Below are 14,372 nucleotides of genomic sequence, written 5' to 3' on the forward strand. Positions count from 1 at the left end.
TTTGCGAAGTCACCTTCACAAAAGAGGTGTTGCACATCTTCTAAATCAATTCTAGCATGAGAAATAGTGCAGCAGTAACATTTGGGTTCGAGGGTAATGCCCATCCGTGCCACTCGATCATCAGTTGAGAGCTTATTATTAACGACTCTCCACACTAGAAAAACAATTTTAAAAGGAATTTCTTTTCTCCAAAGTTTGCCATAGAAGTTGTTGACTTCTTTTTTTTTTGCCTTAAGTTATCCCAAGTAGACGCAGAGGAGAATTGCCCTGAGTTGGATAGTTTACAGATGGCCCTGTCCTTCTTGTTTTCATCTAACGTAATACCTATGGAGTAGAGTTTGTCCTTGATCTCATTAGTAGGCTTGGAGGTGAAGATATCCCAATTCCAAGTTCTTCTATTGAGGACTTCTCTAAGGTTTATGTTTGGAGAGGTAAAATCCACTGGCATGTGCTTGTAGATAGGCCCCCATGAGCACCGCTTATCATACCAAAAGGAGACCTCTCCTTTGCCAATTTTTCACTCTATATGAGACTTCATCTCATCTTTGATGTCGAAGATCGCTTTCCAATTCTGGGAATCTCTTTTTTTCCAAGAAGCATTTGAAGGGTGAGAATTATGACAATATTTGACTAACATAAAAGAGCTCCAAAGGGATTTGGAAGTTCTGATATTCCACCACTATTTAGCTCTAAAATCTTTGCTAGAATCGGTGATGCTTCTAAAGTTAGCTCCTCCTTAAATATAAGGATAGCATAGGCTTTTCCATGATGCCCAATGGTATCTTCCAGCATTTTCCTGCCCAAACCAGAAGAATCTAGCCACAATTTTTTCTATAAGATCCAACGTACCTTTCGGTGGGTTAATAACAATCAAAAGATGGACAGGTAGTGCCAGGAGCACGTGTTTAATGAGGATAGCTCTACCTCCCATTGAAATTAGTTTAGTATGCCAACCCCTGATTTTACCAATGATGTTGTTCATAATGTCAGAATAATACTCAATTTTTTTCTTCCATGTGGTTAGAGGGCACCTTAAGTATTTAATGGGGAATTTTCGGTATCGCATCCTTGTGATTCTGCTCATTTTGTTGATAACGACTTGCTTGGTGTTGGGGCTCATTGAGATGCAACTCTTATTTTTGTTAATGAGCTGCCCAGACACCTTTTCATAGGTGGCTAAGGTGTTGAGGACCCTTCTCATGCTTCTTATGCTTCCGTTGCAGAAAAGAATGGTATCATCTGCAAAAGAGAGATGATTGACACTAGGACAACGGTTATTCATATAAAAAGAGGTGTACCCAATAGAATTGTACAGATTATTCATCAATTTGTAAAGAAATTTTGCAGTAAGAATAAAAAGAGATGGAGAGAGTGGATCCCCTTGTCTTAGACCCCTCTCTGACTGAAAGAATCCATGTCTTTTCCCGTTAACTAGAATAGAGTACCAATTGTGAGATATGTAATTATAAATCAGGTTGGTCCACTGTTCTCCAAAGCCTAGTTTCCGGAGGATCCTCTTCAAGTAATCCCAAGACACTCTATCGTAAGCTTTTGTCATGTCGAGTTTCATCACCACATTGCCACCCTTGTTAGGTTTGTTGATATCACTGATGATTTCTTGAGCCAGCAAAATGTTTTTCAAGATAGATCTTCCTTTTATGAAACCACTTTGGTTCTTGGAGATGATCTTAGGAAGGATACTAGAAAGTCTGTTGTTAAGGATTTTGGAAATAATTTTAGAAAACACATTACAAAGGCTAATGGGTCTAAGATCTGAAAAGCTTTGAGGGTGATCAATCTTGGGAATCATAACAATACAGGTGTGGGTATAGAACTTTGTTGAGGGTGGCTCCTTTGAAAAAAGAAATTATAGCATTATGGACATCGAGAGAAATAATACTCCAACACTTATGGTAGAACATTCCACTCAATCCATCAGGCCCAGGTGATCTATTAGAATCAATAGAGAAAACAGTATATGTCACTTCCTTGAGCTCAGGGAAGGCATTAATCATAAGGTTATCTTGCTCTGTGATGCAACTATCAACACAATCCAGGGAACTAAAATCCGTATTGGTAGAATCTTGAGCAAATAGGTTCCGATAGTAATTCACCGATCCATTCGCTATAGCATCAGTGTCTTCCAGCCAGTTATCATTATCATCTTGGATTCTTCTGATATTCAACCTCCTTCTTTTATCTTTAATGGTAGCATGGAAATAGGTTGTGTTAGCATCTCCTTCATTGAACTATTTAACTCTAGCTTTTTGGCTTAGAATGGAATCTTGAATCTTAAGATATCTGGTAAAAATAGCTTTATGCTTGGAGAGTTCACATCTGTTCTCAGGAGAATTATCGATAATACATTTCTCCTCTAAGTCTCTGATAAGTTTTTCCAACCTCTTAGGTTCTTCATAAATGTCCCCAAACGTCTCTCTCGACCATCCACTAAGAGTTTTAATGGTGTTCTTGATTTTCTGTTGAAGAATGTAAAGAGGGTTGCCTTGGATGGTGATATACCAGCTGTTCCGAACTGTCTGTAGAAAATTAGTTTGGTCGACCCAAAAGTTTAAAAACTTGAAATACTTAATACCATGAGATTCGTCCTGCAAAAGATCTACAAGCAGAGGAGCATGATCCGAGCAGGTTCTAGAGATGTGGATAACAGAGGTGTTATTAAGGTTGTCAAACCAGCTATCGTTATAGACAAGCCTATCAAGTCTCTTTCAGATGGTATGAGAAGGATTTCTATGATCGCACCACGTAACTTTCGGACCTGTGAAACCAGCATCCTGAAGCCCACACTCATTTAAACAATCAATAAAATTCGTGCTATCCTCCAACCTGTGAGGTCTACCTCAAATTTTTTCCTCTCTGGTAGAAATAACATTAAAATCGCCAATGACTCCCCAAGGATCATAGATATTGGCTGCCATAGTTCTAATATCAGCCCACAATTCTCTCCTCAGCACTTTCGAGCATTTTGCATAAACAATCAAGAGATAGAAAGAAGTGCAGTTGTTATGATCCACTTTAATATGGACATGTTGTTCCTTATCTTGGAGGATGGTAATGTTAATGTCGTTGGTCCACATATGCCAAATTTTGTTAGAACAATTGTAGAACGCTCGGTTCAAACCCATTTTCCTATTGAATTTGTCAATCTTACTATTGTCTACCTTCGGTTCTTGGAGGCAGATAAGAGGAAGTTGATATTGGTTTTTGAGAGTTTGGAGTCTTTCAATAGAACCTTTGGACCCTATACCTCTGATATTCCAGGAGATGATCTTAACCATCGGAAACAGTAGGATTGGGGTTGTTTTGCTCCTCCATAGAGGATAACTGAGTGGAGTTACTGAAGAATTGACTTCCTCCAATTTGGTCTTGATTTCTTGGGGATAGATTGTTATACTGGGCTATTTTATGTTGCACTTGGTTTATCTTACTATGATTAATGTCTGTCTGCTTCCCACTGGTGCTTCCTCTTGTGAGTTCATCATCAGAAATAGAGGTTTCCATATAATTTTCATGGTATTTTTTAGTCATCCCTTGTGGTTGTTTTGGCTTGTCCCCTAGGGTCATGATTTGATCCTGCGGTTGTTCCTTTATTGCATCCGGTGGATCTGGTTCCGACACTTGTTCTCTTATATTATCATCTTCCGTGTGGTTGGCCCCACTAGGTAGAATGATAGGGATTCAAGCTACGGTCTTATCAAATTTATTATGCTGACATTTTCCTTCCAAAAACACTCCAGTAGGTTTGGTGATTTTGCTTTCAAACCTTTGCATTTTGCCTAGGAGATTTTTTATGGGATTGCCTACATTGGGTTTTGAGCATTCATCATTTTCTTGAACATGTTTCACCACATTCTCTTGAGAGGTTTGGTTATCCTTTATGTTGTGTCTGATTCTGAGGTTATGACGATGTCTTACAGTTTTCTCGATCTGTCTTTCCTTTGTCTTAGTTGCTTGAGCTTTGTCCCATTTGGTATTCTCAGCTTCAAGAATAGTGATCTGCAACTTGTTTTGGTTTTGTCCTTCTCCAGATCCCCCTTCTTTTATGTCCATATTCACCTTCATGTCTAAGTTAGTTAGTTTGTTGAAGGCATTGCTATTCTGTTTATCGCATATGTTGACCCCTGTAGTATCTTTCTTTTCCACATTGTCTCCTGAGGACGTTGATGATATGAGTCTCTTGTCATTGATTTTCCCTCTATTCTTCTTATTTTCCACATTTTGTCATGCTTCAGTTCGTGTATTTTCTATATCTTCCATATTTACAACAGTGTTCATCAACCTCTGTTCTTTCCCTTGTTGTACAGGCCCCTGCTTGTTGCTCCCCGAGGTTGTGGCTTCCACATGGATAGCTTGCATTTCCCTTTTGTTGGGTTGATACTCCTTTCTGATTTCCATTTCGCTTTGAAATTTCTCGTAGTCTGCTTGTCTGTTAATTTGGTTTTCTCCTTGAGGGTCAAGAATAGTTCTCTTGCATTTCTTTATGCTTGTCTGTTAATTTGGTTTTCTCCTTGAGGGTCAAGAATAGTTCTCTTGCATTTCTTTTGGGAGTGATCTTGGGTTCTGCAAAATTGACAAAATGTAGGCAGTGTTTCGCATTCAATCTTTTGGTTAAAGGTATCAACTTGTCCTTCGGAATTCTTTATGACCACTTGAATATTGGTGAGCAGAGGTTTCAGAAGATCAATTTCCACACGGAGTTTGGCCGTGGTTGGTTGGGTCTTGGACTGGGTGGCTTTGTCCATTACAATGGGGTTACCAATTGGTTCAACTATAAGACACAAAGCAGTCTATTCGTAATAATGCCACGGGAAGTCCGAAAGATTAATCCACATTGGAACAAGAGTAGATAAAACATTAGGCTTAAAATTAGTGGTCCATCTTTAAATTGCCATATTGTTATCTTCTCCCAACTGGATGAAATTGTAAGAAATTATGGTGTTGTAGCCTTCTTTATTTTCCATATCGATGAAGACATGTTTTCTATCTTTTGCTCCAATTTTAACATGTCCTTTTGTCTGGACAATTTTGGCAAAGTCAACCCGGATTTGGTCGATTTGGGGTCTGCTTCGTTCAAACTTCCTTATCAGCGTCCACCTGCATGTCTCCGCAAGCATATCATGTTCTTCTTTAGTGAAGGTGACCATTGGTTTCCCTTTGAGGATCTCATGCTTCCTTGGTAGGAGTTTAATTTTGTTCTTCTCATAACCCTGAACTCTTCCTCCCAAAGCACCTTTATAATGCATATTACCAGAAGTGGGACTTTGGATCTTGTTAAAATGGGTCTTATTGATGTTGTTAAAGATTTGGGAGTTTGTAGCTAGAGTGGGGAAGTTGTTAAAGTCAGGTGGGTCTGGCGGTCTGATTGCCGACGGAGCCGATCGATTAATGTTAAAGCTCATCCTGAGCTCCATCAAAATTAGCCGTTATTGGTGAAATTGCCGTTGAAGAAATAGAGAGTAAAGTTAGAGAGAGAGACGAAGAGAGAGAAAAAGTTTTTGTTTGTTTTCCTCTTCAGTTAATGATCATGGAGAGAAGAATCGAAAGTTTACATGTTTTTATTCGTAAATTCTAACAAGGAAAATTTAATAATTGACGGGGTAAGTAAAAGTATATAACGGTACTGTGAATAGCATTTTATTATTTCATTATTTAGTATGGCAGAGATGTTGGTCAAAGTTGACTCTCAAAAAGCGAAACATGACAAGTAAAAATAAACGAAAAGATTAATTGAATATTAGCTTATACGTTTAGGTGAGTATTGTAGAAAACTAAATAGAAAAAAATTGTTAAAATCCTAAATATTAATTTATTTATAAAAAAATAAAATTAAGTTTTATCTTTATATAAAAAAAATCACATTTGAACTAAATATTGTAACATGTGAAATGGTAATTTTTTGTAAGTGACAAAAGAAAAAGATCATTATCCGTATTCCGTTGTAAATTTTATGATTATTTGAGCTTGAAGAAAGTAAAAAGTTACTCCCTCCGTTTCACAAAGAGTGATCTGGTTTGACTTGGCATGAAGTTTTAGAAAATAAAAAAGATTTTTGAATCTTGTGATCCTAAATTAAAGTTATGTCAAATGTACTAAATTGCCCTTCAATTTTGTGGCTTTAAACATGCCACGTGAAAAATTGAAATTAAAATGTTATCAAAAAAGAAAAGAGATTATTCTTTTTAAACAGACTAAAAAGGAAAGGAGGTCATTCTTTTTTAAACGGAGGGAGTACTAACTTTGTGAGTTACCAAAAGTATCTCCAACCTTGTACGGGAAAAGGAAACTTTCCGTTTCCGAAAATATACGGGTAAAACAAAGTTTCTAAATTTTTCTTTTAAGAGCGCATACGCTTTGCTAAACATTATCACATATATTTTTCTTGTTTCTAAACTTTTATAAATTGTTCATCTTTTGTTTTTGTTCTTGTTCTTTATTAGAGTAGTGTAAGAAGAATGGAAATTGAAACAGTGTTCCTTAGTTGTTTCTCTATTGAGAAGAAGCCTCATAATATATTCACTTTGATAGAAGCTGCTCTCGAAGTTGGGGCATCAAAGGATCCCGCACAGTTCAAAAAGAGCAAAAATAGAATAATCAAGTTCCGATTCCACATTAGCATTAGACGACTGCATTCTTGATGATGAAGTAGAAGAAGTGAGTGTTGGTGATGAAGAAAAAGAAGAAGAGATTCATGCCCAAAGCTTGATGAAGAAGATTGAAGTGGCAATCAATAAGACCGTAAAAGTTGCCCCGCCGAAAACAAAGGACAATTGCAATGCAATTAAGGAAAGCATGACGGTGTTGAAGAAAAGATTGGAGAGTGAACAACAATTGGATGTTGCTGATAAATAAGGAACAGCCCATTCCCATAATACTACTACTATGCCATCAAAAAAGAGGATGTCGAACATGTCCACCAAACGTGTGGGAGTTGCTCCTCGTCAAAAACAACTTTCTTCTTTCAAGAAAATCCAGAAACAAAGTGTTAATACATAAAAGAAAAGAGGAGGAGGATCACAACAGACCCCTTCCCAACAGAGTAGTGTTAATGCAAAGAGCATGTCGCCGCCTCTGCCATTGATGAAGATGACTGTGGCCACTAAGCCTATAGAAGTTGCTCATCAAAACAACTTTCTGATTGTTCACCTCAGAAACAGAGCAACTGTAGTTCAATTACAAGACCAATGCAAAAAGATACACAAAGCATCAGTAATACAAAGAAAATTGAATCAAGCAAAAGGAAATTTGAGGAAAGATTAGCAGAGCAAAGGGAATAGTAATGGTGAACTTTCATAATATGCTTAAATCTGCTAATGACTCTCATGCTCCCAAGCGTTGTTGGGATAGGAGGTCTTGATATTATGAAGCTTCGCGTTGTTGGAAATTTCTCGGCAAAATCTTTGTTCTTACTATTTGTCTTGTAATTTTGGAGAGTGTCAGAATTCACTTCATTTTTTTAATCTACTGTGGCGTATTACCTTTGCTATGTATGAATGATCTTTCATTCCGTAGAAAAGTTTGTTGTATTAAAAGATACAGATAGAAAATGAAGAGTTGTGACTTTTATGAAGAGTTGCGACTTTTATGAAGAGTTGTGACCTTTATGAAAAGTTGCGATTTTTATGAAAAGTTGTGACTTTTATGAAAGATTGTGATTTTCCGGTAAGGCACAATAAGAACATTTTCACACTACCCTTTATTTTCTATAAATTGAGGGATTTCCTCTCATTTTAGTTGAACTAATTTTTCTGGACTTCTTCTACTACTACTAAATCTAGTATTCTAAGTGTACGTTACTGTCGTTGAGTGGTTCGCTAACACCGTGGTTTTAGGTACCGATATACGGTGAGCACGATCGTTCTATCCTGGGAGGATATATTTCATTAACCTCGGGTACTTGAGGGGAATAATTTCCTTAAGGAGACATATTGCATTCAGTGGGATCGGTTTTTTTTCTTTGGGAAAAATATTTTTATATTGTTTCTAATCTGTTTCTGATTCTATTTTCTCTACTAGTTTTAGTTTTTAGTTTGAAAATACTCTTTAAATTTTGTTGTTTCTTACCGAGTTCTTCAAAGTTTTGTTTTAAATATCTTAGGAATACAAGATGAACAACAATCTTAAGGAAATTACTATACTGTTGGTATTTCTTGTATTCTACTGATTGAGAGAAATAGATCATGGAAGTAGAAGATTAATGCATTACTTCTCCAGAATTCGATGCTTTGTTTAGCAAGGTCGAAGTGAGAATGTACTAGAAAAATTGGTGGTATTTCGATTAAAGATTACACCAGGTAGCCTTCTTATTATTTATCTAAAGAGGAAAATAGTTTCTAAAAGTTAACAGTTTTGATATTTATCATGTATGTCTTTGGAAAAAGATATGCAAACCATATGATTTTTTGAATGAATTTTCCTTGGCAAAAAATGTTGCTTTTAAAATTCTGTAGTTTGCAGAATGAGAGATGCACATTTTTGTTTGATTAAATAGTATGTCAAAATGTTATAGTTGGAAGACTATTTGAAAAGAAAAGCATATTTATGTGATAATCTATGAATATGTTCAATTTTGTTTGGAGATGGAAAAAAACTTTTGTAGTTTTGTACTCCATGTGAAATTTGATTGTGTATGATTTTTGTAGACTAAAAACTTTTGTAGTTTTCTGCTCTGAATAAATTAGACTATGCAATTGGTTTGAAGAATATGAAAACTTCAAATAATACGTCAATGTTGTACTTTTGATTTTCTATAAACTTCATTGTTATACAGAAACAAATTGTACAAAAAAAATTTATCTTTATTGTTAGTATTTTAAATACTAAATGGTATGTCAATTTGTGATAGAGGAAAAATACCAGTGACTTAGAGTTTGTGATTTTGTGCCTCTATGGAATGAACTTTGATATTGTGTAAAAATTGTCAAATGGAATTGAAGCACTATAATTCTTTTGTAGAATAATATTTTTAAAAGTGGTTTCATGTTGCCAATGACACTTTGATAGCATGAGGAAAAAAAATAGATGGAAAAACTATTTTCAAATACTTGAAAAATATTTTTGAGATCAGATTTAAAAGTGGGGGGTTATTTGCTTATGACAAAGATCAAATTAGACTTAGTGTCTAATTTAAATTTGGAGCACAAGATATGAAATTCGATGATACTTTTGTATTATGTTAGACCCACAAAATTCTTGGAGTATATTTGATATTGTGGTATTTCAGTTTCTCGTTTACTAGTGTATGGTATTATTAGTATGAAACTACCAAATTATATGTATACTTGTTCAAAATGATTGAGTTCTTTTATGAAAAAGTGTCATTTAAAATGTTGTGATTTTCCATGAAAATATATGTCTATTAAATATAACTATTTGTATAGACATGAATATTGGTTAGTCATTTGTCATGTTTTGTAAATGAAGCATTTGGACTATATTGCCTTTATTGGACCCGATGAAACTTTGTTCATGGGTAGTTCTATAACACTCACATTGAAAGTTATGGAAAGGTCCTTCCAAAAAGGACATTTGACAAGGTGATGACTTTAAACAGTGTTTTATAACACAAAATTGTAAGAAAGCAGAACAAAATATTTGTGAGAAAAAGCTACCTCGTGGAGAGCTTTCAAAATCAATATTTTATTTGTACTTACTTGCTTGAGTCAAACTGTTTGTGACATGAACATTTGGGGCATGTCAATTACAAAACCTTTTAAGGAAAACTGATCAACTTAGAAGTTTTGTCTAACTTTGAGTGCAATAAATAAATATGTCAACTTTGTGTGGGATCTAAGTATGCTGAGAATTCTTATAAATCTATTGAAAGGAATTCTAATCTCTTAGAGTTGATTTACACTGACATTTGTGATATGAAGTCAACACCATCTCATGGTGGGAAAATGTATCTCATAACTTTCATTGACAATTGCATTAGAAACGACTATGTCTATTTGATGAATAGTAAGGATGAAACAATAGAAATGTCTAGACAATATAATATTGAAGTTGAAAATCAGTTGGGAAAAAGATAAGAAGTGATAGGGATGGAGAATATAAATCTCCTTTTGCGGAAATATGTTTGGAAAGTGGATTTATCCATCAATCTACTGCCATATTCACCTCAATCTAATGGAATTGTAGAATGGAAAAAAAATCGAACTTTGGAGGAAGTGATGGCTATATTACTTATAAGTTCAAGTTTACCACAAAACTTGTGTGAAGAAGCTATCCTTACAGTAAAAGGGAACAACAAAAAGCTGTCTTTTCAGAAAGAAAGCAATAAAAAGTTTTGTTTGTTCAGGACACAATCTATTCCATATGAGAAATGGAAAGGAAGGAAATTCAACTTGAAATATTTCAAAGTGGGGAGATGTCTAGCCAAAGTCCAAGTTCCTATTCCTAAAAGGATTAAAATAGGACCTATGACTGTGGACTGTAAAATTAGACTTAAGTAGTCTAGTGAAGGGTCTAAAAGACCTTGGAAAGAAAAAAGGAGAATGTACTTAATAAAGAGATTCAGATGCGTAGTAAATGTCAAAGGACATCTACTTCCTTCGAATATGATTTTGTAACATTTCTTGTGTCTTTTGTAGACTCATCCTTTTGGAAAGATGGTGTCAATAGTGAGATTGATTCAATATTGAGCAACCATATTGGAAGTTGATTGATTTTCTTCCAGAAAATAAACCTTTGGGTTCAAAGTGAATCTTCAGAAGGAAAATGAAAGTCGATGGAACTATTGACAAATACAAAGCAAGACTTTTTGTCAAAGGTTGTAGACAAAAATAAGGTTTTGATTTTGTCGACACATACTCTCTAGTAACTAGAATTACATTCATTCGGNTCGAGGAGCAGCCTGACGATATTTTCAACTTGATCGAATTAGCTCTGCGTGTTGGTGCATTCAAGTATCAGCCACAGTTCGAAAAGCGCAAAGCCAGAATAATCAAGTTCCTGATGAATCCCTCGATAACATCAACTGATGATGATGAAGAAGAAGAAGAGGTTATCGAGGACAATGTTGGTGATCAAGATGACGTGACCAGCATTGAAGAGCCTGAGAAAGAAGAAGAAGATGGGTTAGGAACACAACAAATAACTGCAGAAAGCAACAAACCCTTGGTGACGAAGATTAGAATAGTCATCCGCAAGTCTGTACAAGTTGCTCCTGCGGAGAAACAGAACAATTGCAGTGAAATAACAGAAAGCAGCACAGAGTTGAAGAAAACTGACTTGGTTCAACAATTGGATAAACAAGGAACACCACAGTCCCATAATACTACTACTATGCAATCAAGAAAGAGGAACGAGTCCACCAAACCTCCCCGTGTAAAACAACTTCTATCTGATTTTTCTTTCGAGAAGCACCTTGGCGGAGACAAGCAACTCCAGAAACAGAGTCACAAAGGTTTCAAGAAGATGGAGAGTGATCATCACACAGAAAAGAAGAGAGAAGAAGGAGCACAACAGACCCTTACCCAATGCAGGAGAAAAGAGTGCACCACTGGTTCAACAAAGAACATACTGCCGCTGTTGATGAAGATGAATGTAGAAGTTGCTCCTCCTAATCCAAAACAAAGCAACTGCAGTTCAAGTACAAGACCAATGCAGAAAACATCACAAAGCTATGCAGTTGCAAGACCAATGCAAAAAGAAACACAAAGCGACAGTGATATGAAGAAGAAATTTGAATCAAGCAAGAGGAAGTTCGAGCAAAGGTTAGCGGATCAAAGGGAAGCCAAGAGACGGATTGTATTGGTAGACTTTCATCAAATGCCTAAAGCTGCTAATGACCCTCCTGCTCCCAAGCGCTGTTGGAATAGGAAAAGGTTTTGAGATTATGATGATTCGAGTTGTCTTACTTTTTTGTCTTGTAATTTTGGAGAGCATCAGCATTCACTTCATTTTTTGTATGTATGAATGATCTTTTACTTTGAAATAGAGAAGTTACATTCATAAAAACAGCTCGAAGGACATGCTAACTTGGCTCTATGTTTTCTCTTGGCTACTCGAGCCAGATGATTACTTAAAACATCAGGAGCCAACAAACTGATTACACTTTTCTCTACCGAAAATCGATCACCTATTTAAGCAAGAAATAATTATTAAGTAAAGGGGCTCTCTAATCTGTAAGACTGTAACTAGTAACTAACACATCCCCTTTTCATAGTCATACATTCACAAACTCAATCAGCTCGAAGTTCAAATTTAATATAGAAAGACTTGCAGAGACAAGACATCTGAAAGTACTTGTTCATTTCAAGTTAGAAATGAGAGAAAAAATAAACAAGACTTACTTTGCAAGACAACAAAACTAAAATTACCTTATGAGGAGTAAGTAAATGCAAAGGTTGTACACTTTTCATTCAACATAGCAAGGATTTTTTAGTCAATGTTGAATTAATAAGAGTAGAGATTGTTAGGAGCAGCAGAGCACATGAGCCTTATTTTCCTATAGTCTGGTTTGTTTCCAGATCTGCAATGAATTAGAATGCTTCCGCTGTTCTCCTAATACTTGTATTCATGGCTGAACACCTTTAAAAAATTTAATGTGATGTCATTAAAAACCTCTGCGTGGAAGTGCTGCACTCCTCAATGTCAACATCCTAAAGCTGTTTATTTAAATACAGAAAATAAAATTTCAAATGTCAATGTCTAATCAGGTTATGTACATCTTGTTTTAGCTTCAAACAGTTGACACTTTAAAGTTGCAAGGGGGGGATTGGTGGGGGTAAAAGGCAAAGTAATGTTTAAGAAAACAGAAGTATTAGAATAGGCGAAGCAGCCTTCCCATTATAGATGTAAGAAAGGCACAATCTTCTTAATTTAGACTGTTACAGAATTCTTTACATACACAGAAGCATTCTCATATATATAGCAGCAGGTTCATGGAAACTTTAAACTAAAGCAAAATATTACAGACTTAACAATTTAAGTGAACAAACAGCTCTACACTTTATCTTTATATATGTTCATTTTGTTCAAGATGATAATATTTACACCAACACTTAACATAACAGTACATTTGCCCAAACAAAATTCAAGCTCTTCAATTTGATAATCATAATGAATATATAGCTAGTCCATAACTCAAAAGTTTAAATGGGTTGAGCAACTTACAACTTTGTGGTCTACATTTGGGGCAGCCCTGTGTTAGCTGGAGATGAAATCTGAAAAAGAATACCTCAGTCTCAGTTTAAATGCAACAGCTGCAGCACCATGTTTCAAGAAGTTAAAATCAAACGTAAATTACTTCAAAACAGCTACCACTTCAACCTCTGAATGATACTGCTAATGAATGAGGACTGTCAAGTAGTTGTTGAATTAAAAATAGCTCTAACTGTCTAACATTAGGCACTACAGAGTATTAGGGTTCCATACATGAACCACCCTTTCTAATATACTTTTCTGTATAATGTAGGATTATCAAAAGTGTCCAGCACCAGCTGGCCTTTTCTTATAGTAATTGAAATCTAAATGCTTATATTGCTTCCCTCAATTAATCAAAATGTTAACAAATGAAACTTTGTACAAAATAGAACAATTAATGAAAGCCCTACAATCTACACTACAAAAAGACGAAAGCAATAAAGAAGATAACGCAATATTTACTCCAAATCATAGTATGAGCAGCACCTTTAATTGTAATAAAATGAACTACAGATTTCATTAATCAGATCTCAAAATAGTACTAAACCAGAGGTTTACATAATTTGATTTACACTAACATTCAACAGAAGAAGCAACAAAGCCCTAATACAGAACACAAATTAATCATAAACATAAAAGAAGATTCCTAAGCCCTTTCTCCTCGAATCCTCCTAGCAAGCTGAATATCCTTGGGCATGATGGTAACCCTCTTTGCGTGGATTGCACAGAGATTGGTATCTTCAAAGAGACCAACGAGGTAAGCCTCAGCAGCCTCTTGTAGAGCAGCCACAGCACTGCTCTGAAACCTCAGATCTGTCTTGAAATCCTGAGCAATTTCCCTCACTAGCCTCTGAAATGGCAGCTTCCTGATCAACAACTCGGTAGACTTCTGGTACTTCCTGATTTCTCTCAGGGCCACAGTTCCTGGCCTGAAGCGGTGAGGCTTCTTCACTCCTCCGGTGGCCGGAGCTGACTTTCTGGCAGCCTTGGTGGCCAGTTGCTTCCTTGGAGCCTTTCCACCGGTGGATTTGCGGGCAGTTTGCTTGGTACGAGCCATTTTGATTGTATGCTAAAATGAAGAAACAAATTGAGAGATTATTTGACTGTGCAAAAAAGGTGAATTTGAGAGATGTTATATAGGAGTGAAGTAAGCGGGAATCATAGGAAATTTGGAAGGAGTTCGAAATTGATAACATCCGTTGGATCAT

At 35.9% G+C, this 14,372-nt stretch overlaps 1 protein-coding gene across 1 annotated transcript; it reads right to left on the reverse strand.

The window, feature by feature from the left end:
* Window positions 1–13,662: 13,662 nt before the first annotated feature.
* Window positions 13,663–14,255, reverse strand: LOC125855338 (histone H3.2). Its single transcript, XM_049535392.1, has one exon. It carries the CDS (start codon window positions 14,219–14,221, stop codon window positions 13,811–13,813), a length of 411 nt encoding a protein of 136 aa, XP_049391349.1. The 5' UTR covers window positions 14,222–14,255; the 3' UTR covers window positions 13,663–13,810.
* Between the last annotated feature and the right edge of the window lie 117 nt (window positions 14,256–14,372).

The sequence above is a fragment of the Solanum stenotomum genome, chromosome 1 (assembly GCF_019186545.1).
Source record: "Solanum stenotomum isolate F172 chromosome 1, ASM1918654v1, whole genome shotgun sequence".
In the NCBI taxonomy this organism is placed as follows: Eukaryota; Viridiplantae; Streptophyta; class Magnoliopsida; order Solanales; family Solanaceae; genus Solanum; species Solanum stenotomum.

Bases quoted from the DNA above. Each gene is read 5' to 3' on its own strand.
- LOC125855338 (XM_049535392.1), bottom strand. From the start codon at position 14,221: ATGGCTCGTACCAAGCAAACTGCCCGCAAATCCACCGGTGGAAAGGCT.